The 25297-nt window shown below is 38.4% G+C and overlaps 2 protein-coding genes across 13 annotated transcripts in view; one reads left to right on the forward strand and one right to left on the reverse strand.

Moving 5' to 3' along the window:
* Window positions 1-14569, forward strand: part of ECT2L (epithelial cell transforming 2 like) — a 111768-nt gene extending 97199 nt beyond the window's left edge. The window contains exons 20-21 of the mRNA XM_010379507.2: window positions 11440-11612; window positions 13008-14569. Coding sequence (XP_010377809.2) covers window positions 11440-11612; window positions 13008-13135 — 301 coding nt within the window. The 3' untranslated portion in view covers window positions 13136-14569. The remainder of the gene's footprint in view (window positions 1-11439; window positions 11613-13007) is intronic.
* Window positions 14514-25297, reverse strand: part of REPS1 (RALBP1 associated Eps domain containing 1) — an 88106-nt gene continuing 77322 nt past the window's right edge. For 6 of the 12 annotated variants that reach the window (XM_010379509.2, XM_030928545.1, XM_030928546.1 and 3 more), the window contains 6 exons: window positions 24833-24897; window positions 22888-23073; window positions 21458-21553; window positions 18854-19002; window positions 17681-17786; window positions 15368-15636 (listed from right to left, as the gene is read on the reverse strand). In XM_010379509.2, the coding sequence (XP_010377811.1) occupies window positions 15568-15636; window positions 17681-17786; window positions 18854-19002; window positions 21458-21553; window positions 22888-23073; window positions 24833-24897 (671 nt within the window). In that variant the 3' untranslated portion in view covers window positions 15368-15567. Of the gene's footprint in view, window positions 15637-17680; window positions 17787-18853; window positions 19003-21457; window positions 21554-22887; window positions 23074-24832; window positions 24898-25297 lie in introns of all 12 variants that reach the window. The other 6 variants (XM_010379518.2, XM_010379516.2, XM_010379514.2 and 3 more) reach the window with 3 other exon arrangements.

The following is a 25297-nucleotide window of genomic DNA, read 5'->3' on the forward strand; positions in this document are numbered from 1 at the left end:
AATGATCTCCTCAAATGTAAGAAAGAGAGGACCAATTTATTATCCTCAGATAGTTATTGAGGTCAGTTTTTAACAAGACCTTATGCTATTTAGTTTGCACGATGCTCAGAGTAACCTAAGAAAAAAAGATGGAAGGATGCTACTTTTTATAAATTAGTATCCCCTCTACTCCTTTAGAACAAGGATAGGCAAAGTTTTCTGTAAAGGTTCACGTAGTACATATTTCACGTAGCAAAGATTTTGCTGGCCAAATGATATCTGTTGGTAACTACCCAAATTTGCTATGGTAAAACAAAATCAGCTCTATCAATGATGCAACACATAACAAGTGATACACTATTGATAAACCGTACAAGATATAAATGAACAAACATGACTATGTTCCAATTAAACTTCATTTACAAAAACAGGTGTGGGCCATAGTGTGGTGATCTCTGCTTTAGAAAACTGTTCATCAAACTATGAATAAAATACTGGAAATAAAATAAATAACAAAATAATTAATAGAATAAAATAAAATTCTATTCTCATTCTTCCTTTCTGTATGTAAGTTTGATTTTCAGTATTAATGACAAAGAGTGACTCAGCAAACAGCAACCAAAAGGACAGGAATTAAATCCTTTAATTTGTTCAACTCCAATAAGCGTAATAAAAATTGATTTGTTATTTCAATGAATATTTCAACAAATGTTCCTCAACAGCACAGGGTAGCAGGGTAGGTGGAAGAAATCAGTGCCCTCACCTCCATCCTTACCTAGACTAGATCTTTTTTTTTTTTTTTTTTTTTTTTGAGACAGAGTCTCACTCTGTTGTCCAGGCTGGAATGCAATGGCTCGATCTTGGTTCACTGCAACCTCCATCTGCCAGGTTCAAGCAATTCTCCTGCCTCAGCCTCCCAAGTAGCTGGGACTACAGGCAAGCACCACCATGCCCAGCTCATTTTTTGTATTTTTAGTAGAGATGGGGTTTCACCATGCTGGCCAGGCTGGTCTCGAACTCCTGACCATGTGATCCACCCACCTTGGCTTCCCAAAGTGCTGGGATTACAGGCGTGAGCCACCATGCCTGGCCTAGACTAGATCTTAAATGAAAATCAAATCACACAATATGTCACTTATCTCATTGTCATGACATTTTTGTTTTCTTTGATCTGTTTTTTTTTGGCTTGTAGCAATAGAAAAAAGCTACAATGATGGAAAGAAACTACCTACCAAACCAGCAATTCTAAACACATTGCTTTGGTAGAAGACATTCTGTGATGATTCCAGTTTTTGATTATTAGATTATTCTACATTCATGTATTCCTTTTCAAACACTCTTCCTTTCTTTACGTAAGTTTGATTTTCTACATCATTTTCCTTCTCTCTGCAGAACTTCTTTTAACATTTCTTAATGTTCTACTAAGGTCAATGAATTCTCTCAATTTGTGTGTGTGTAAAAAATTTATTGTTTGAAGGAAATTTTGCTGGATACAGAATTTTAGGTTGGTGGTTTTTTTCTTTTAACACTTTGCTTATTTCATTCCACACTCTTCTTACTTACATGGTTTCTGAAGAGAAGTTCAGTGTAATTTTTATCCTTGTACTTCTATAGGTAATATAAACCAACAATACAATTCTAAGCCTCCCAACCGACTGAATGGACTCCTCCTCTCAGCCAAGGGGATTCCAAAGTAAACCTAAAAAACTAGTTCAGGCCACGATAGGAAGAGGGGATTGGATATGCCTCATTATACTCTCCTCTCTTAAGTATTCAGGCACAACTGACCCAAATTAACATTGAAACAGAGATCTTAAGACTGATAAAATGAACTCCTTGTAGAAATAAGATACCAAATTCCAACTCAGCTCTAGTATTGTATCACATGGCAGATAGCAGACCCTGAAATAAATCAGAGTATTTTACCTCAAAATATATTTCTTTGACATATTTTGAAATGGCCCTGCAAAGTAATCTCTTTTGGGAAAATCTCCTCTTTCCAGGTCTTTTCCTGATCCAGGAGAGATTCAGCTAAGAGTATGGTATCTTTTAAGGTCTGATAAGAGACATTTACCATCTATTCTCCTTGAATCCTGCTAGCTGGAGGCTTCATCTACATAATAAGAACACTGGTCTCAGGGCCGGGCGCGGTGGCTCAAGCCTGTAATCCCAGCACTTTGGGGGGCCGAGACGGGCGGATCATGAGGTCAGGAGATCGAGACTATCCTGGCTAACAAGGTGAAACCCCGTCTCTACTAAAAAATACAAAAAAACTAGCCAGGCGTGGTGGCGGGCGCCTGTAGTCCCAGCTACTTGGGAGGCTGAGGCAGGAGAATGGCGTGAACCCGGGAGGCGGAGCTTGCAGTGAGCTGAGATCCGGCCACTGCACTCCAGCTTGGGCGACAGAGCAAGACTCTGTCTCAAAAAAAAAAAAAAAAGAACACTGGTCTCTACAATCCCGTATCTAAAGCCAGACACTCCTTTCTACTGATTCCAGATCTTCAGATAATAACTCTTTCAACCAATTGCCAATCAAAAAATCTTTTGAATCCCTCCATGACCTGGAAGCCCTTAATTTAAGTTGTCCCAACTTTCTGGATCAAACAAATGTATACGTTACATGCATTGATTGATGTTTGCCTGTAACTTCTGTCCCCCTAAAATATATAAAATCAAGCTTTAACCCAACCGCCTTGGGTACATTTTCTCAGGACTTCTTGAGACTGTGACCCAGGCCCTGGTCACTCATATTTGGCTCAGAATAAATCTCTTTATTTTACAGAGTTTGACTCTTTGTTGACAGTAAGGCGGATTTTTGTTTTTGTATTCTCTGAAATGACAAAGATTTTCTCTTTTATTTTCTACATCTGAATGTATTATACCTACATGTATTTTTTTGTTTGTTTGGTTTTTGTTTTTTTGTTTTTGATATTTATCCTGTTTTATGTTCTCTGAGCTTCCTGGACCTATGGTTTGCTGTCAATTATTTTGTAAAATCTCCAGTCATTATTACTCCAGATATTTCTTCCATCTCTCTTTCTTCATCTGGTATTCCCATTACGCATATGATTTGCCTTTTGTAACTGTCCCTATGACTTGGATATTCTGTTCTTTCCCCTGGTGGTCCCTACCTGCTACCCCTACTTTGTCCCTGGTCTTTTTTCTCTCTGCTTTTCAGCTTGGTAAGCTTCTATTGACATATCTTCAAGCTCACTGATTCTTTCCTCAGCTGTGTCCAGTGTATTAATGACCACACCAAAGGCATTCATTTTTGTTATATTTATTTCTGGTATTACCTTTTCTTTCTTAGAGTTTTAGTCTCTCTTCTTACATTACCTGTCTGTTCTTGCATGTTGTCTACTTTTTCCATTAAAGTCCTTCACATATTAATCATATTTAACTTTCTGGTGATAATTCCAGAATCTCTACTATATCTGAGTCTGGTTTTGATGCTTGCCCTGTCTCTTCAGTCTGTGTATTTTGCCTCTTAGTATTACATATATATATATATATTTTTTTTTTTTTTTCTTTTTTGAAACAGAGTGTCACTCTGTCACCTAGGCTGGAGTCCAGTGGTGCAATTTAGGCTCACTGCAGCCTCTGCCTCCTGGGTTCCAGCGATTCTCCTGCCTCAGGCTCCTGGATAGCTGGGATTACAGGCGCGTGCCACCACGCCCAGCTAATTTTTGTATTTTTAATAGAGACGGGGTTTCACCACATTGGCTAGGCTGGTCTTGAACTCCTGACCTTAGATAATCTGCCCACCTTGGCCTCCTGAAGTGCTAGGATTAAAGGATTGAGCCACCATGCCCAGCCAGAACCCCTTATAATTTTTTGCTGAATACCAGACATGATGTATCAGGTAAAAGGAACTAAACAGGCCTTCAGTGTGAAGTTTTATGTTTATCTGGCTGGGAGTTAGGTCATATTTGCTGTTTGTTGTAGCTTGGCGTCAGAGGCTACAGTTTTCTCCCATGTCCTTGTTTTTCTCTCCCTATCATCTTTGGGTTTCCCTAGAGATCCCTTCTTAAATAGGGTCTGAGCCTTGCAGTTATTTTAGCTGTAATCCCATTATCATACCAGAGTCCTACTGCTGTGGTAGTTAAGATGTCAGAGGAGGAAAAATATTCTACAGTTCTGTGATCAATTTTCAGTCTTTTAATGAGTCTGTTACTTCTGGATTGTGACCTTCACAAATGCTTCTTAGTTTTTGTTTTTTGTTTTTCACCTCTAACATGAGACAGTAAGGTTAGAAGTGGCTGGAATCGGGTATTTCCCTTCTCCCAGGTTGATTAGCCTCTGGTAAAGTCCCAGTTGGTTAGGTTCTAGTAGAAGTTTCCCTTGAGGTCAGGCCTTTGTTAAGAACAAAATACTCTGGGCATATTTCAAAATGGTACTTTTCTCCACCATGTAAGAATATTGTATATTATATGTATTTATATATATATATATAATATATATATATATATATACACACATATATATATTTGGGTTTTTTTTTGAGACAGGGTCTCACTCTTTCACCCAGACTGGAATGCAGTGGCCTGAGCTCCAGTTCACCACAACCTCTGCCTCTCAGCCTCAAGGGATTCTTCCGCCTCAGTCTCCTGAGTAACTGGGATTACGGGTGCACGCCACTACTGCTCGGCTCATTTTTGTATTTTTAGTAGAGACGGGGTTTTTACCATGTTGGCCAGGCTGGTCTTGAACTCCTGACCTCTAATGATCCACCTGCCTCAGCCTCCCAAAGTACTGGGATTACAGGCATGAGCCACTGCACCCAGCCAGGAAAAGGAAATTTTTTATTAGCTCTTCATTGCAAGAATCTGGAAGGCTCCTAGAGGCAAAACTCACACCAGTGTGCGAGCCCAGAGTTATTAAATGCTAAAGCTAGTCTACACTCTATCTCTAGTAGTTAATCCAATACCCTTCAAGCATCCCTACTCCATACAGGCTATTTCTGTTTCTGATAAGCTTTGATTCTCTGTAGCAGCCTATCATTCCAGCTTTTGGGGTGATAACTTCAATTTTATAATGGATCGGAGACAAGTTGTTGATTCTGAGTTCTTCAGCTACTTTTTGTTGTTGTTGTGAGGACAGAATTGGAAACTTCCAAGCTCTTTTTTAAAAAATTATTATTATTTTTTGAGACGAAGTCTAGCTCTGTCGCCAGGCTGGAGTGCAGTGGCACAATCTCAGCTCACTGCAACCTCTGCCTCCTAGGTTCAAGCAATTCTCCTGTCTCAGCTTCCCATGTAGCTGGGACTACAGGCGCGTGCCATCACAACCAGCTAATTTTTGTATTTTTAGTAGAGATGGGGTTTCACCATGTTGGCCAAGATGGTCTTAATCTCTTGACTTTGTGATCTGCCCTCCTCAGCCTCCCAAAATGCTGGGATTACAGGCGTGAGCTACCACACCTGGCCTGCAACTTCCAAGCTCTTTACATGTGGACTGGAAGCTGGAGGTCTAGTTATTACAAATTAATTTCAGTCTTCAGTACTTGGACAACAAATGAGAATACTTTGAAGATTTAGGATAATCCAAGATCATTTTACGCTCTTAATTGTGAGGTAAATTTATATTTAAATAGGTACTGCTCTAAGCTATGAGGTATGAGGTATGAAAAATTTACCAGGCCCAGAGAGACATGAGTATGGGACTTCAGTCACACCTCCCCATCCATGCTTGCTTGCCTCGGGGCAATTGTTCCTAGGCTGCCTCACCCATTATCTTCACATTACTGGAAATCATAGACAAAGAACAATTATAGTCAATCAATAGTTTGTGCTATTTTAGTGTAAAATCTTGATAAACAACTCTGGAACTGCCTTTTCTTTTTCTTTAAAAATCCACTTGTAAATGCTACTAATTGGGGTGTATATTCCTGGTAACTGAATCTATGCTCCAGGGTTGCAGTCCCCAAGCTTAGCCCAAATAAACTCTACTTATATTGATTTTGCCTCAGCTTCTTCCTTTTAGGTCAATGACACTGTCTCAGTGATGACATTTATATTATTTGCTAATAAATTTAAATGTAATTTCAAATTAATATTTGAAATTGGCTGGGTGTGGTGGCTCATTCCTGTAATCCCAGCACTTTGGAAGGCTGAGGTGGGAGGATCACTTGAGGTCAGGAGTTCTAGACCAGCCTAGGAAACATAGTGAGAACCCCGTCTCTACGGGAGAAAAAAAAAGTTTTGAAATTAGGTAAATGCAAACAGGCTCATATTCCAAAAGATATCACACAATACATAGCCTGCAACCTTGTTTTCTGTCATTTTAGAAAATCACATAAAACCCAAGGAATGCCATCCCCATGATTTCTACCAGGAATTTTTACTTAGAGGAAACATACTCTGCTTGTATTTATACATACAGTACCAACTCATATAAGGCTTTACTCTTTACCATATGTTAACTTCTCTCATTTGATAGATTTAATTACAATTACCTGATGAGGCAGGTAGGACAGGAACCATGTTATGGGTGGGCAATCTGGCTTAAGTTGCCTGAAGTCACAGAATAAGTGCTGGTCTTGGAATTTAAAACCAGGTCTCTCGGTGCACAGGCAATGCTGTTTCCAGTGATTAGAGCAGAAGGCAGAAAGGTGAAACAAGTCTTCCTTATAATAATCTCACTAACATAGTAACAATTACTAAACAAATACATATTTTTCGTTTTCTGAGAGCCTCCTTCTGTAGCCCAGGCTGGAGTGCAGTGGTGCGATCTCACCTCACTGCAACCTCTGCCTCCCGGGTTCAAGCGATTCTCGTGCCTCAGCCTCCCAAAATAGCTTGAAGTACAGGGGCGTGCCATCACGCCCAGCTAATTTTTTTTGTATTTTTAGTAGAGATGGGGTTTCACCATGTTGGCCAGGCTCATCTTGAACTCCTGGCCTCAAGTGATCCACTCTTCTTGGCCATGTGTGAGCCACTGCAGCTGGCCACAAATAACAAACAATAACTATGACACAGAAAGAACGAGTGTTTGCATTCTAAATGAAATTTAAAATAGAAATGAAGTCATACAGTCATTTTAACAGCTGGGAAATTCAGAGGGCAATTTGTTCCTCTGGGGACATGGACCATTATTTTGGGTATGTTAAACTTTTAGAATATATTTTGTACCTTGGAACTTCTGTATTAGTTTTTATCATAAACACCGATTTTCATGTCTGTGATTTTAAACTTGCTGATTTCTTTTTTCCCTTAATGAGATGGGGTCTTGCCATGCTGGCCAGGCTGGTCTTGAATTCCTGGGCTCAGACGATCCTCCCAACTTGGCCTCCCAAAGTGCTGGGATTACAGGCGGGAGCCACGGCACGTGGCCAAAGCTTGCTGATTTTTAAGCATGCTTTTCTTCTTCCAACGGAGTCTTACCAAAGGTACAAAAGTGGTGTAGGACTGGTGAACAGAGGCCTGGCCTTGTTCATCAAATAGAGCCATCCACTTCCCAGGCCGATTTTCCTTGGGGAAATATCCTATTATACTGCCAAAAAGGCATACTGTAAACTTTCCTCTTAGCTTCCCTCAAAGGGATCTACAGTCATTTAGCAGATAACTATGTGTTAGAGAAAATGTACCCAGCTTCTCAAGGGTACTAGACTTTGGTCCAGAATTGACTCATTCTGGGGACCCCCAATGCCACTGTGATCCACCAGGCTAGGTGATAAACAGTTTCGACTCAGGTCAGCTCACAGTGGAGCTGATGACCTGCTGTTGTCCATGTACCGAAACTCTCTTTTTGAGAGAGTTTCACTCTTGTTGCCCAGGCTGGAGTGCAATGGCATGATCTCGGCTCACTGCAACCTCCGTCTCCTGGGTTCAAGCGATTTTCCTGCCTCAGCTTCCCAAGTAGCTGGGATTATCTGTAGGCTCCACACCCATGGGTTCAACTGAGGATGGAAAACATTAAAAAATAAATACAATTAAAACAAATAAAAACCTTATACAGTATAAGTATTCACATAGTGTTTACATTGTATTAAATGATTTAGAGAAAATATGCAGATTATATGCAAATACCAAGCATCCTCAGATTTTGGTATTCGCAGGAGGTCCTGGAACACATTCCCCATGGATATCAAGGGATGACTGTATTTGCTTTTGCATATTTAGAGGAACTGTTAAATTTTTAGAGTTTTTGGTGTTTGGTCTGTGGATAAACATTGTTGGACATCTTGAGGGGCTTAATTTAGTAAATGGCTTTTGAAAAGTTTTTCTAGATAAAAATCATATATAAAATAGCCCTCTCAGAATCAGATTGAAATAATAACCTCTTTGTGTGTTTCTTTCCCTCATTCATGTCCTCGGGTTACAAAAGGCTCAATTCTAAGCTCAAGTTAGTATGGCTGCTCCATTCCCTCCCTGGGCCAACCATCCACCTGGTCCAAGTGGGCCACAAAACTGGAATTCTCTTTCATTCACCTCTAATATCAGTGTGATCCCTTCCAAAGGAAAAAACTGAACATCAATTTACCAAAGCAAGTACCTCTTTGAATGCTACTTCTTCAAAGCACTCTGTTGGCATATTTCCTGATATTTGGATACAGCAGTTTTATTACAGATTTGAACAGTTTTCTAAACTTCTATGATAGGAGACATAATTGTTCTTATGGATATGGTAAAAAAAATATTGCTCCCCCTCTCCCCCAAAAAAGTAAGACCATGGTAGAATTCTTTCGCCTATTCAAACTGGCTACTCACCACATACTGCCCATCACACAGACTTAAAATGCACCCCCTGCCTTTCTCGCTTCCTCTCTCCCTCATCCTTAGTTCTATTCATTCCTTTATTCTCAGAATAACCTATTGACTTGATCTAGAAATATTTTTTGCAAGATATCAGTAAATGTGAAGCACCCCACTCTTCCCAGCCTAAATCATAACCAAAGACAGGAAGAAAATGTTTGAAAGAAAGAGCTAACTCTAGTGGCTGGGTGACCACGGTTTCCATTGGTCCACACACCTAAAACAACTCCTACTTCCTAACACTGTCCAAGTAGCTGAACCTGAAACACAGTACTCTTGGACATTTTTAAACTACCTGATCAAGTCCTTTGCCCAGTTCTTAGGCATAGCTGTAACTAACAAATGACTGAAGTGCCTTACTACTCAAAGTGTGTCCCGCAGATCTGTGGACTCAGCATCACCAGGGAGCTTGTCAGAAATGCAGAATTCTCAGGCCACCCTAGCTCTAGTCAATAAGAATTTGCATTTTAACAAAATCACCAGGTAAATCAGAAGCAAATTAAAGCCATTACCATATAGTTTTAAATATGAATTATAGCAGCTTTTATGAAGAACAACCTGGAGGTATTTGATACAAATTTACACAGCAGTCCCCCCCTTATCCATGAAAATACCTTTCAAGACCCCCAGTAGATGGCTGAAACCTCAGAGTACTGAGCCCTATAATATCACATTTTTTGCTATACATTCATACTCACGATAAAGTTTAAAGATTAGGTACCATAAGAGATTACTTGATAAAATAGAACAATTATAATGACATAAAGTAATAAAAGTTATGTAAAGGTTTATCTGTGGAAAGGGAAACCATAAATAAGGGGGGACTCCGTGTAGCCTTTGACCAACCCATCCTACTCTCAGGAATTGTATCTGACAGAACAAATATTAGGACTTTGTTTCTATGTAAGAAATCTGTTCATTGCAACATTCACAGTGGCAATAGAGAAAAAAACAAATGAAGTAAGAGAGGGAGGGAAAAAAGGAGGGGACCCAAGCCTCTAAACAAAGCAAATGTCCATCAAAGTAGAACACCCATCAATAGGGGAAGAGTTGAATAAATGATGTTGTACCCACACCATGAAGTACTGGTTAGCCATTAAAAGGAAGGAATAAAAGTCCTATCCATTAACTTGAAGTGATTTCCATTGCTGAATGAGAAAAGCAAGAAAAGAGTAGGGAAAATCTTAGCATTTTTGTAAGATAACCTTTCCTGTACCTAGATATGTGTGTGTGTTTACCTGGGCAAGTACAAAAGAGTGGAAATGTACCAGGTTGATAACTTGGGTGATCTGAGTGAAGACGGGTGAGGTCGTGCTATGTGGAAAAGTGGAGGGGGAAAGAGGTACGCTAAATAAAAGCCAATAGCAGGGATTGATGTCACTTAAGCATTTTGTAACACTTTATGTTCTAAACTGACAATTTAAAAATCAAACAAAAATGGTTGAAGATGAAAAATAAGAGACCCGAACAAGCATAAACATATGGACTCTTCATTAGAGTAACTTCCTGAGGGTTCCTTGATGCTTCTGACAGGAAAACAATTATCCTCTATTAAAACATTTAGTTTGCTTCACTTAGCCACCCCTAGTGGGGGGGAGTTGGAAGGTGGGGTGGGTTTCCCCAAGCTCCTCCCAGGCTATCACCACTCACTCCCACAGGACAGATAACCCACACTAGAGCAGAGTGAGGCCTGCCAACACAGCAATCTCACTCCAATGACAGAAAAGCAGAGGATAACAGATGGGAGGCTGAAGACAACAAATTTTACTCCTTGATAAATATGCCTACAGTTGACCATGGTAGCAACCTCAGCAAAAACAAAGAACTATTTATTTTTTACCTTTCAAACTGATGAACTATATTAGGTTATCTACTACTTTCCAATCAAAAGTAAAAATTCTTGTATTTACTTCTACATAGTGGTTAAATGTTTTTTTCTATTAATACACCTCACGCCAAATCAGTTCTTGTGTTTCTCTCTACCGCAACTTGTTTTTTTTTTTTTTTTTTTTAGAGACGGAGTTTCGCTCTGTCACCCAGGCTGGAGTGCAGTGGTGCAATCTTAGCTCACTCCAATCTGCGACTCCCGGGTTCAAGTGATTCTCTTGCCTCAGCCTCCCAAGTAGCTGGGACTACATGTGCGCACCACCATGCCTGGCTAATTTTTGTATTTTTAGTAGAGCTGTGGTTTCACTATGTTGGCCAGGCTGGTATTGGAACTCCTGACCTAGTAATCAGCCTGCCTCGGCCTCCCAAAGTGCTAGGATTACAGGTGTGAGCCGCTGCACCAGGCCTTGTTATCCTTAAAGGTGAAACAAAGACTTATTTTCTTCAGATTGCCCAAATACATCAAAATACCCACACTGACAAAAATTTACCAACACGGATATAACATAATTCATTTCATAAAGAAGGGAAAGTCAGTGTTTCTTTTTCCACATGGATTATCAAATACTTATCCCATGGACAAACTCAAAGCACTCTACCAGGAGCCCTGAGGGCCCACAGTACTGACCTGACCTCAGAGACACAAGAGGGGCGAATCACGTCAGGAGGAATATTATACTGAGAACTTCAACCAGCCATTCAAAATGTCAGTAGTGGGGTAAAAACCTTGACTAGTGACTTATCAATTTCAAGATGGTTAACTATGTAACAAAGCACGTATGTTATGTATTAAAACTGCACCTTCTCCATTTTAACACAGGCTCTATGAACACATCCATGATCTCAGCCTTTTCCTCTTCAATGATGCACTGCTCGTTTCTAGTCGGGGCACATCTCATACTCCATTTGAGAGGACTTCAAAAACAACTTACCAGTTCATTACATCAGTGGTCCTTCATCGGCTACTCATAGAAAATATTCCAGATTCCAAGTGTATGTATTTTTTTTCCTTCCAAGAGACAGATACCTTCAAAAAGCTATATAATGTAAAGCTCTTTAATAGAATAGTAGAAAAAGGACTGGAATTATAATTTACCAGGTTGCAAATAATTCCCCCAATATTATAATTTCATTAAACAATGTAAACTTTCGTCTACCTCTGAAATAGTTAAAGACAGGACTTCTGGCATTCAGACATGAACCTTAGATGTTAGGAAAACAGCTTTCAAAAATCACAGAGAGAGGCAATGCCCCATATTACCATGAGTTCTTTGAAGCAGTGAAATGAGAGCTGGAGCTCTCAACCATTATTCTACACTGTCTGAAGATGCTACAGTCTTAAAGCATACTTTAAATTTTTATCTATTACTTTCCCATTCTACTAGGACTAAGTGATTATTACATATTTGACATAACCTTTTCTTCCCTAAGTTTGCATCTAAGCTGGGAGTTGTTAAATAAAGGAATCCAGATATGCAAACGATGCTTGGTAAACTAAACACTTCACTCACAATAATTCCAATAGAAATATCATTTTGTCACGAAAACAAAATCCTACTTAAACCCACTGTACCTATTTTTATTAGTTATTATCCTATACTTTACTTCCCCAGCTTAAAAGGATCTTTATCTTATTCCTGTATCTGTTAGGCCAGACAATCTGAATGTAACATCTCTCATTCCAATGTTTTTCACTGCATGTAAAGACAGGACTTAAGGTTAAAGCTGGAACCCAAGACCCTACTACTTACAGAAGTACCAAACTAAACAAAAGGCCTATTTCCCAATGGCTTCAGCCGCATTCTAAATCTGAGCCTGAGAAAAAATGAGTATTTCCACCTAGAATCCAAACTCAGGTTAAAAAGGCTTAGTTACCTATCAATACTGGGTATGGTTAGTATATGAAACATGTCTCCTTCAGTTCCCTTCCCACCATGACAATCAGCGGTGACCTACGTCAAAACATTGTTAAGTGACCTAATAGATAGTGGGCATTCAGCTAAGTAGCTGGCTTGATTCTGTCATTGGCTGTCATACTGAGGTCATCCAGGTCTAGCTCTTAGCATCTTTATTTACAATAACTATCAGTAAAGACTGTTACTGATTCCAGTTCCTTCTGCAGTGATTGAGACAAGGAATTAAAAAACATTACATCATCTATCCTTTAGTCTTTAAAATAATTGTAATTACAATAACTGTAATATAGACATTATTTTACACTGCATTTGAATTATTTAGTAATTTTAGGAAGTTATATTCTACACTGGATATGTATTTCTTTTTAGGCTTTAAAATTCTTAAAGATGATGACTTTTGAGTATTAACATTTTTTCTCATTTTGATTGCTACCTGCAAGGATTAATTAGTATACCTCAAATGCTTTTACAGATGTCAAGAATGCATTTATTCTTCAAGGTCCAAAATATAAATGGATTTGTGCTACAGAAGTAGAGGATGAGAAGTTCCTATGGCTGTCAGTACTTAGAAATGCAATCAAAAGCAGTATGGAGAAGTGAGACCGAACTTGCAAACTTCAAGGGTGCCAATTCTCCCCAGCAAAGACAGACAACATGTATTTTCTATTCCAAAATATCCAGTAAGAAACAGAGTAACTGTCATGGATGATGAGATAAACTAAGATGACCCACAGGATCTTTCCAACTTCTAAACTTTATCATTTGTGCTCACTTATGTAGAATGTGTAAGTACATTTTGAGTTCAAAATTTTCAATTCTTTTGGTAGCTATATTTCATGGATAATATTATTTGGAGTAATGTGATGTGATGAAACCTAAGACAGCGCAAGCACATTGTGTAAAGCTTTGTTTTATGATCTAATGAAAAAAGCAGAATGAAAGTTTTCTTAAGTGATCAGTCTAGAAAAATATTTTAATTTGTTGGTGATTTACCATTTTTAACATTTTCATAAAACAATTATTGATTTAAAATATGGATAAGAGGGCTGTGCGTGGTGCCTCACATCTGTAATCCCAGCACTTTGGGAGGTCGAGGTGGCGTATCACCTGAGGTCAGGAGTTTGAGACCAGCCTCACCAACATGGAGAAACCCTGTCTCTACTAAAAATACAAAATTAGCCAGGCATGGTGGCACACACCTATAGTCCCAGCTACTTGTGAGGCTGAGGCAGGAGAAGAATCACTTGTACCCAGGAGGTGGAGGTTGCAGTGAGCTGAGATGGCTCCATTGCACTCCAGCCTGGGTGACAAGAGCAAACCTCTGTCTCAAAAAAAAAAAAAAAAAAAAAAGAAATACAAAGGACAATTTACTCAAAAACTTGTCATACATATCCTTAATATGGATGTACTCCTCTAGACAGCATTAAAGATATACCACTTCCAAGTACTAAAAAAGTTTTCTATAATTTGTAAGTGTTATTTATTGCAAGGCTAAATTCTAAGAAGCTTTAAAAATATTTTTGACATTGTTTAAATTAGAAGGCTATTGTTAAAAAGCAAATTTTAAAGAACAAAAATAAATGGAAACAGCAAAAGTTGCTTGTAATGAAATGCAGCTAAGTAAAAATGTTTCTTTTAAAACAAAGACACTGAAAAATAGGTGTTGAGTAGTTTCCTGGGCCTTTAATGCTTTAAACTGATTATTTAACAACTAAAGCCATACTGATGGCCACTTGGAAACTTTAGCTGATGTATATTTTTACCTAGATATTGCTAGGTAAAAATTATATTAATCTTGGAAGCTTGAGGTTGTCGGCTTTCCTTGTTCTTCATATTCTTGTTTATAGTAACAAAATCTATTGGTACAGTTTAGGATGGTCAATCTATAGTATTTAAACAATTTTTTCTTTCAGAAATGAAAATACAAAACCTTCTATTTCTTAAAACTTTAAATTGTTGTTAAAAAGATGAGCAAAAGTTAAAATATTATGCTGTTTTATTGGTGTAAAACCACACTTCTGATTCTGCCAAGATATATCCATGCAGTTTAACAACTATGATCCTACAGAGAGAATAAATCTTAAAGGGAGTATCTGCTGTTAGCAATGGATCAAAATGTATATATCATATAATATTAAACAAAATCTAAAACAGCATATTGTCCTGAATAAGGCACACTCCAGAAACTCATTAATAGGAAAAACTTGTTTGTATAGCAAAAGAATGAGTGGCAAGATGGCTAAAGGTAAACTAGAAATCCTAAGGAATTTCCCTTTATTTTGTGAATAACTGATATCCTCAGAAGTTTTAAAACAATACTTAAAAAAATTAAGAAAGGCCATTACTCATACCTATTTCATAAGTTTACATGAATGCTGAATTATTCAATCTCACATAAAATAGTTATAAGTCGCTAATGAAGTTGATCACATTTCCACAAGGGAAATATAAAATCTGACATGTTTATATTTGTCACAAGTTGACACGTAAAAGAGGCTTGGATGTAACACATGATTCGTGAAGAATGCAGATAGCTGCAGAGAGTAAATTAGCTTATGGTGAAAACTGCCTTATCCAATATAATTCTTTAAAATCAAAAAGTAAATGGGAAACTCTTTCTGAAGATTTTTATAGAATAGATGCTTTATGTAAAATATTAAACAAACATAAAAGGACAAACTGACAATTTATTTGAGTCTGTAACTGAGATGTAAACGAGGAGCCCATTCTATAAATTAAATTGGTGTGTGGTATTAGCCATAGAAACATTGCGTATCCCAGATGCTATGGAACAGAAAAGGTGAGTGTGCCAATAAACACAACACACCCTCCAGAAAATGTCATCCTGACCTTTTTATTGTTGAAATTAAAAAATAAAAGATACTTAAATACAATGGTGAACATATAGGGCAAAACAGAATCATAAAATTTAATGTTGAGTTAAGCAGTGAGCTGAATGTTTGGGTCTCCAAATTGGCTTTGAACCCAAAACCACTTAAAAACAAGTATGTTCACAGTTAACGGCAATTGGCTTATAGGTGAGAGAATGGTCGAAGCTGTTCCAGTTGAACTTCCAGGGAAATTCTCTCCTCAAGAACATCCTGAAAAAGACGCAAGGGCCAAGTTATGTTTCAAAGTATAGAAAAATGAAGGAATATCTAACAATAGCACTGCTTCCAGAAAACAATTTAAATTTGTCAAGACAACTAAGGGAGAGCTTATTCATATTTTAAAAGTATACTTCACTTTAGAAACGTAGTTTCTTTATATGTTAATACTAAAGATCCTAGTAATTTCACGTATTTTCTTATTACACAAATCAGGGTAACAGAATGTCTAGTTATTAGAAAAGTCAGTGTTTGCAACAAATAGGTATTAACACCTGAATTTTGCAATAAGCCTGCCCCTGAATTAACTGTAGATGAATTTGTTAATACAGCTTCTTTTCCCTAGTGATGACATCTGGCTATATCAATTCCTAGATCTCATTTTGGGCTTTGGTTTCCCAAATAATAACTTTGCATTCAGAATTTTTAATCAATGTTGATTTTAGGGAGTCTTTTCAGTTAGCTACCAAATTCTAACTCATTTACTTTCTTTTTTTCTCTTTCAAATTGACAGTATCATGTTTTAACCAGAACTACCTCTTTCTATTTTGTACCTTACTTTCTATTTTCTGTTCTCAGAAGTAAGGAAGAAAGTATTTTTCAAAATGGCTTCAATATACTTGTTTCAATGGTCTTCCCTGGTTCAGAAAAACATGCATTAACAAAATTTTCATCTTCATGGTATTATACTACTAAGCTTGTCTTTAAGTTCATTTTTCCTGTACAATGGACTAAATTAACAATCATATAACTACAAATGTCTTCTCCTTTGATCATAGAGTTATACAAGAATATCATTCATTCAATAGATGTTTATCAAATGCCTAACATATGATCTAGGTTTTGGGGATAGAGACAAAGTGGATCATAAGTTTATATCATTCATTCAACAGACATTAACAAATGCCTAACATACTAGGTTTTTAGGAGAGGGACAAGATGGTCATAAGTTTATCTAGGACAATCCCAGTTTATATCCAGTGTCTTGGCCTAAATAATGATAATGCAACCCTCTTTTTTTCCTCTCAAAAGTATCTTGATTTGGATGGTATATTACATGATCTTCCTGAACAGAAATGATTATGACTTACCCTCAATGAGTTCACTGTAATAGGACAGAGAGACAAATGTGTCATAGATAGTAATTCCAGGACAGTGTAATAAATGCTAAATGAGGAGCATGAACAGAATATTACAAGAATGAACTAACTGCATTCATTTGTCATTTCCACGGACTCTCATCTCATCTTTGTTCTATTCCAAGTGGGGCCAACAGTGCTCCAGCATCTCCACGCCTGGAATTCCCAGGTCCCACCTTAGCTCTACAAAAACCAGAATCTTCATTTTAACATGACCCAAGATTACCTGTATATGCATTAAGGTTTGAGAACCACTGGTTTGTAAGACATGAGTACTTAATAATGTTGGGGAAACATAAGTGATTCTGGGAATAATTTTTTTTTTTGACCCAATAAGGAAGGAGTAAGTAGGAGTAATTTTTATTTCTAGGGAAGCAAAGAAATCATAGTTACTAGAAAACAAACACATTCCTCTTGGGTATTAGATGACAGTAGTACACACTGTGCATAAGCACCATTTCTATTTAAGGCTTGCCTTTTCTCTTTCCACATGCAAGACGACTGAGGCTGCCACCTCTCTCTTCTTCCTTTAGACCTGTTTAAGTCCCTTTAATGGAATTTGAGTTGTCTTTGATAAAAGGACAAACTAGGACCTGGGTGCAGTGGCTCATGCCAGTAATCCCAGCTACTCAGGAGGCTGAGGTGGGAGGATAGCTTGAGCCCAGGTTGCCAGAGCAAGATCTTGTCTCCTTAAAAAAAAAAAAAAAAAAAAAGGGTGTGTGTGTGTGGTGGGGGGGGGGTGGGGGGGGGGGGCGGTAAACTAACCACAGTCAAAGCATCTAGAAAATTAGAGAAGAGAACCATGTATGTGATCTTGGAGGTGTCTGAGATCACATTCCTTCTCTTTAGGTTTCTTTACTAAGACAAGGAATATTATAAAGATCCAGAAACTATATTACCTTTAATTGTTGCTGCAATTCGCTATTCAATCTGGCCAAAACGGTGTTGGTTTCCTTATTGCGTCTAATCGATGCCTGAATAGCTTTCTTATCTTTCCCAACAGATCTGAGAAGACAAAGAAGGCAAAAAAACCTGTAACATTCATTTATCTTAAATCCTCTCTATTCCTCCCTGATCTATTTCTAAACATGCGAAGCAAAAGGAGCCTCTTTTTCCTTACTAGCACAGCTCAACATCACTTGCTCAGTTGCAGTGATAAACCAAAAGTATATAAGCTTCAGCACTATAGGAGAGGTAAAAAAAAAAAAAAAAAAATTAAAAAATTTCTTCTGTAGAATCACCTGAGTTTAAGTAAGAGTCTAAAGTAGGTACTGGCAAACCTTTTCTGTAAAAGACCAGATAGTACATATTTCAGGCTCTGTGGGCCATATAGTTTCTGTCTCATATTCTAGTTTTTTGTTTTCTTTTCTCTTCTGTTCTTTCTTCTCTCTTCTACAAAAAAGAACAAGTCATTCTTAGTTCATGGGCTATATAAAAACAGGCCATAGGCTGAGCTGAATTTGGCCCATTAAGAGTTAATCTGCTGATTCTTGGCCTAGAACACCATAATTAAAATACCAGTTTTACTATAAACTATCAAGTTTAAAGAACGTACTGCTACAGGGTTTGAAACAGGGTGTTAAAATGGAATTGGAATACAACTTAATAATAAAGGGGAAACATGGGAAGAATACCTACTCATACATGACATGGCTCTGCTCAATTAAAGAACTAGTCTGACCATCATTTATTTCAGTCTGATTATTATTATTATTTTCGTGATGGAGTCTTGCTCTGTTGCCCAGGCTGGAGTGCACTGGTGCCATCTTGGCTCACTATAACCTCCGCCTCCTGGGTTCAACCAATTCTCCTGCCTCAGCCTCCCGAGTAGGTGGGTGGGACTACAGGTGTGCACCACCACACCTGGCTAATTTTTTTGTATTTTTAGCAGAGACAGGGTTTCACCATGTTGGTCAGGCTGGTCCAACTCCTGACCACAAATGATCTGCCTAGCTCGGCCTCCCAAACTGCTGATTACAGGCGTGAGCCACCATGCCCGGCCCAGTTTGACTGTTATTTGTTGTGCTTTTTCTTCCTAGTAATGAAATGTGCCTAGGAATAGCTTTGATTACCTGGGAATAGAAGGTTGTGATGCAAGAACAGCAGCTAAGACACCCGTCTTTTGTGTATGTTCATCGACTTCTGGCCTTAATTCATCTTCCGATTTTAATCTTCTTCGAACAGGTTTAGGTGGTGGAGCAAGAGGTGCTGTGCCTTTGCTCTTTAAAACAAGAATTCCATTAATAATAAGCATTTCTGAAGACATTCATAGTTAGCACTTTGCAACACCATTTGCTTTCTTTAAGCCATTTGCTCTTGGAAAACTGAAAGTTACTTGTCCTACTTTAAATCTATGTATTTGTGGCAAGAGCTAACTTAAATTATAGAGGGAAAAGATGTTTCTAGTTGACACCACAATCATGAATGTACCTGCAATATAAATATTTTTAGAGTAACATATTGATGCAAAACTGTTAATATTCACAGTTTTAACATAAATATGATACAGAATCAATATATACCTGTCCAACAATAAACAAAGGCAGTCTCCAGAAATATCTAAGCATTATGACCATAGGATTTCTTACTCAAAAATACTAACATGTATCTTAATGAATAAAATAACATTATAAAGTAATGGAAAGCTAAGCAACTCTTTAAAATACCAAAAACATCACTATTAATATGCACAGTAATTACAACTTTTGAAAATGAGTTGACATTTTGTTGGCGATTATGTATCTGCCCTCGGCAGAATAAAAAACAGTGTTTTGGCATTTACTGTAACTTGATTTACCTGTAAATAAATAAAAACAACAGTCAACTGCTATCTCTTAAGTGATATTTTTAATTTGTTGCTGTGAGTTGACAAAAATAAAGTTCATTACTTAAAAACTCACAGGACTACTAACGTAATAAAACATAGTGATATGGTTTGGCTCTGTGCCCCCAAATCTCACTTCAAATTGTAATCCCCGTGTGTCAAGGGAGGGGCCTGGTGGGAGGTGACTGGGTCATGGGGGTGGTCCCCCATGCTGTTCTTGTGACAGTGAGGATGTTCTCACAAGAGCTAATTATTTTAAAGTGAGGCACTTCCTCGCTCTTTTTCCATCCTGTCACCTGCTTCCCCTTTGCCTTCCGCCATGACTGTAAATTTCCTAAGGCCTCCCCAGACATGCGGAGCTGTGAGTCAATTAAATCTCTTTTGTTTATAAATTACCCACGCTCAGGTGGTATCTTTACAGCAGTATGAAAACAGACTAATACACACACAGCATCCAGAAAGTAGAATTTAAGCACTTCAGAAACACATGCTGTTTTTATAACTATTAGGAATGTCTAGATGATAACAGAAAAAAAAAGTTACCAAAATTATTCCCTCCAAGGGAAAGTGTGCTGATATTTGCAATCTGAGGTACATTGATATAGTTTAGATATCTGTCCCCTCCAAATCTCATGTTGAAATGTGACCTCTAATGTTGGAGGTGGGCCTAGTGGGAGGTGTTTGAGTCATGGAGTAGATCCCTCGTGAATGGCTTGGTGACCTTCTCACGGTAATGAATGAGTTCTAACTCTGAGTTTACATGAGAGCTGGCTGTTTAAAAGAGCCTGGCATCTCTCCTTGCTCCCTCACTTGCCATGTGACACACCTGCTCCCACTTTGCCTTCTGCCATGAATCTAAGTTTCCTGAGGCTTTAGAAGAAGCAGATTCTGGTACTATGTACAGCCTGCACAACCATGAGGCAAAATAAACCTCTTTTCTTTTTTTGAGACAGGGTGTCACTCTGTCATCCAGGGTGGAGTGTAGGGCACTATCTCAGTTCACTACAATCTCCACCTCCCAGGCTCAAGCAATCCCCCAACTTCAGCTTCCCGAGTAGCTGGGACTATAGGCATGCACCACCACACCTGGCTAATTTTTGTGCTTTTTGTAGAGACAGGGTTTTGCCACATTGCCCAGGCTGGTCTCGAATTCCTAAGCTCAAGTGATCCGTCTGCCTTGGACTCTCAAAGTGCTGGGATTACAGGTGTAAGCCACTGTGTCCAGCATAACCTCTTTTTTTTTTTGTACAAATTACCCAGTCTCACATATTCCTTTATAGCAATGCAGATGGACTAACACATATATAAAACAGATAAGGATTGACAGATGAACAGAAGGCATGGAGAGATATGTAGTAAAGCAAGTATAGTAAAATAATAATGGTATAAGGTAGTGAATTTACTGATGTACAATGAAAAACTGTTTCAATTTTTCTGTATGCTTAAACGTTTTCATAATAAAATGTTGGGGAAAAATTATTCCTAAAACAGTTAAAGAACAAGTTAAGAGCACAAGGAATAACAATAACTTTAGAGGGCTGATAATTTTTCTTTATTATATTCAAGACTACAATAAAAGAAACTGAATTTCACCTATAAAGAAGTTCTACCTTATACAGTGGGAAGAATGTAATAACCACTTAAATTTTGAGAACCTGTGACACATATTTAACATAGATTACAGAATATCATCTCCATTAAATAGGCAAACTTTGTTCTGTGATAGACTGACTATACTACAGTTAAAGGTAGAGAAACGGGTTAGATGATTTCTGGTTGACCTTATTTCTAAAAATTATTTCACATAACTTATGATGTACAAAATTATTATTATAAAAGACATTTTGCATACCACATTGGTGGGAGCACTAGCAGCTGTCTTTTCTTCAGTTTTACTATCTGCTTTGGCAACTCGAAGAGAATTTGCAGGATCAGAAGCTTTTTCAGCCTAAAAATGAATATGTTTATCACTATTAATTATACATAACATGTAATTATGCATAAATATAGCATATGTAACAAATCAGAGTAAAATGTTAAATATTCAGACAACAAGAAAACTGAGATGATGTTAAGAAACTTGAAGGAACTTCATTAAATGAGATTTCTTTGCTACTGAAAGGCAGAGGGGAGAGCAGATAATAGATGTGTGAGGGAGAGGACGACTGGGTGAGAATGCAGGTACCAGATGTGCCAGGGAGAGGAGGATGGGGTGAAGATGAAGGTCATAGATGTGGGAGGGAGAGGACGACGGGGTGAGGATGCAGGTAACAGATGTGCCAGGGAGAGGAGGATGGGGTGAAGATGTAGGTCATAGATGTGTGATGGAGAGGACAGGGCGAGGATGCAGGTAATAGATGTGTGAGGGAGAGGACGGGGTGAGGATGCAGCTATGTAATACATGTGTGAGGGAGAGGAGGACGGGGTGAAGATGCAGCCACTGCACTGAACCTCTAAGTGCTTAGTCTGGGAAGTCCTTGTGGTTGGGAGAGGGAGGCATCCACCCAGGGGAGTGAGTACGGTACCTTGTGCACACCTCTACATGCCCACTCTGACCCTCCTAGATGCAGCCCAGTCCCCTAATGGACACAGCAGAAAGTTATACGTTTGAAAAGGGAACTAGTAGGAAATTTTCCATGGCCATGATCTATACGAAAGAGATTGCAGAATTCCTCTGGTCTTTCCAATTCCACATTTATGGTCAGCAATTTAGGTCAGAGGTTCCTAGAGAAGTTCTTGCCATTGGAACTACAACAGAATGTCCTAGAACACTGAATATTAAATTTTGGTATCCTACAGTCTTTGCTTAGTTAAGGCAACTTAGTCTCATACAAATTGTAAATGCTTTAATTAGAAGTTTGGCTGAAATTTGGTTAAAGTTGTAATTAGATCTAAAAGTTACATCTAGTGAAGTTCCCTTGTGGAAAAGTTGTAATGAGTGGAGCTATGGTAACCATGGCCTTTTATCACATGGAAATCTTCACCAAATCACGCAGTCAGATGCTTAGCGTTAAGATGGAAACCCCCAAAGCAGTGTTTTAGCCACAGCCAGATGGTGGTGTCTTTTCATGCGGTATCAATCCCCCACCCCCACCAGACTCTGATACTTAGTAAGCATTACACTGCAACCAGCAGATATTGGAGGCCAATAAAAAAGTTGAGAAGCACTGACCTAGGGAATATTTTACTCACTGATGTCACCTCTAATATCTGCTCTGTTGACCCAACATGGTATGGGAAGTGACTGCCTGCAGAAAATTAGCCAAGCCCTTGAAAACTGACCGGCAGGACTTCTGGATGTTTCTCGGCTTCATCATCTTGTTCTTCATTTACATTTGATGCAGCAAATACTTCAAATTGGCTGAAATCTGCAAAATTTGGTTGCTCTGGTATCTGCTGAGGTGAGGTACTAGTGTGAGTTATGAGGCCATCGGCATCCACTGGGCGATGCACAGCGGGACCAGGAGCCTATGCAATGGTTCAAAACAGAGGAACACACATTTTATCAGCCTATCAGTGTCACACAGTCATCTTCTTCTTCTTTGAAAATTTAGTATATAAAGATGCCCTGTTTTATTATCTGTAAGTTCAGAGAGGTGTATTACAGTAACATTTAGCTCTAAATAAATGATTAAACCACAAGTGAAAAGCTAAGATACTAAAAAAAAATTAAGATAATAAACCTCCAATAAAAAGATATCTTTTTTCAAAAACTATAGTGCAAAGAAAGTACACTGAAGGAGAGGGTAGGGCTGGCCCTACCCCATTCTCCATTTGCATGTATTTTTTTCTTAACTGGGCTAATACACAATAGTTTGTTCCTTAAATAAGTTATTTTTTTTTTAATGTTTCACTATGTTTCTTAAAAACGTTGCTCTTTTTAAAGTGTGAAAACCACTGCTCTAACTATTCTCCCAACATGTCAGGAACACTTCCCTTCAATCCATCTTCCACTCCTTTGCCAGACCAATGCTGCTCCATCTTCAGTCTAAAAATATGTTTACTGAATATCTACTTGTGAACAAAACAAATGAGGCCCGCTTATACCCTAATAAAGTCGCTTTTCTCTGGAGCAGAAGTAAGTAAGAAATTAAAATAGAGTGTGAGATGTTTTATGACAAAGGAAGTAAAGGATACTAAAGAAAGACATCTGAAGTCTCTTCTCTTTAAAAATTCTTCATCTCCTCTAAGAAAAACTCTGTCTTTCTTACTATGATATGGGAGATGCTCTGCCTCCTCCCTACCTCTCTAGCATCATTTCCCATCACTCCGCACATCTACTCCTGCTGTGCTGAACGAACTTGTTTTCCCCTGAGGAATGTGCCAGGCTTAACACACACCTCCATGGCTTTGTGGATGTCATACCTTCAGTTTGGAATACCTTCTCTCCAATAAATTCCAATTTATCTTTTAAGTCCCTGCTAAGTCTCATTCCAACATTTTCTGTATAATGTGATCCTTAACTTGAGCCACTAAGGCTGTCCCAAAGCGTTTTATAAATGTCTACTACAGCACTCTAATTTCGATGTGGAAGCGATGCAGAGGTCATTATACTTCCTTAACTCATGTAGTAAACACATCCAGAGAGATGCAGTGAGGTTATTTTGGGGTATCTTGTTTTGTTTTGAGACAGGGTCTCACTCTGTCACCCAGGCTGGAGTGCAGTGGTGCAATCACAGCCCACTGCAACCTTGACCTCTCAGGCTCAAGAGATCCTCCCACCTCAGCCTCCCAAGTAGTTGGGACTACAGGTGCACACCACCACACCCAGCTAATTTTTTTTTGTTTTTGGAGACGGGGGTCTCACTATGTTGCCCAGGCTGGTCTGGAACTCCTGGGCTTGAGAAATCCTACTGCCTTAGCCTCCCAAAGTGCTGCAATTACAAGTGTGAACCACTGCACCCAGCCCAGTCAAGTGATTTTGTGAGTCACTGCTACACCCAGGACAGTAATGGATCTCTCCTATCTCCCATTGTTGTTTCAACTAAACTCTTCTCTGTCAAGACATTATCATTTGTTTCACTTTTAAGGCTCTTTCAAAAAACAACTCAGATCATTCTTGAAATGTGTATCTTTCAAAATGAGATTTAGCCTCACTGAATTAAATGCTCATTAAGGATGACCATCAGATCATTCTTGACCTTCCAAATAATTTGAGAACAGAATTAAATACCTAGCAGGAAAAGTGATCATGGGACGTTTAGTAATAAATACCTTGGAGAATTACCTGTGAGGGCTGTGGTCTTGGAGGCACTGCAGGAGGATGGGCAACAACTCCAGCCTGTTGTTGTCCTGCATGAATACAAAAGTCTTCTTTTTAGTAACTGTATAATCACTTTGTTAATAGAAGAAATAGGCTGAATGAATGTGACTACATGATAAAGATTTCTAAGAATGTTTGTTAAGCATTAGAAGGCAGGTACTAACTTGTTACATGGTCTGTATGTAACCTAAAGACCAAATCTCACAGCCTTTCATCAGATGTCGCTTTGCTTCTTACCTCTATTACATGAAGCCCTCCTGGCATACTCCTGCCTATTTCCATAATAGTAAACAACCTTGATTTTCTTCTCATATCTCTGATTGCTGTTTAAGTATCAAATGAAAACTTCCAAATTTTCCCTTTCACTTAACACTTCACTTTTCCTCACCATTCTAAACTCATAGTGACTAAAACATCACTTCATCATCC

The sequence above is a fragment of the Rhinopithecus roxellana genome, chromosome 4 (assembly GCF_007565055.1).
Source record: "Rhinopithecus roxellana isolate Shanxi Qingling chromosome 4, ASM756505v1, whole genome shotgun sequence".
NCBI classification, from domain to species: domain Eukaryota; kingdom Metazoa; phylum Chordata; class Mammalia; order Primates; family Cercopithecidae; genus Rhinopithecus; species Rhinopithecus roxellana.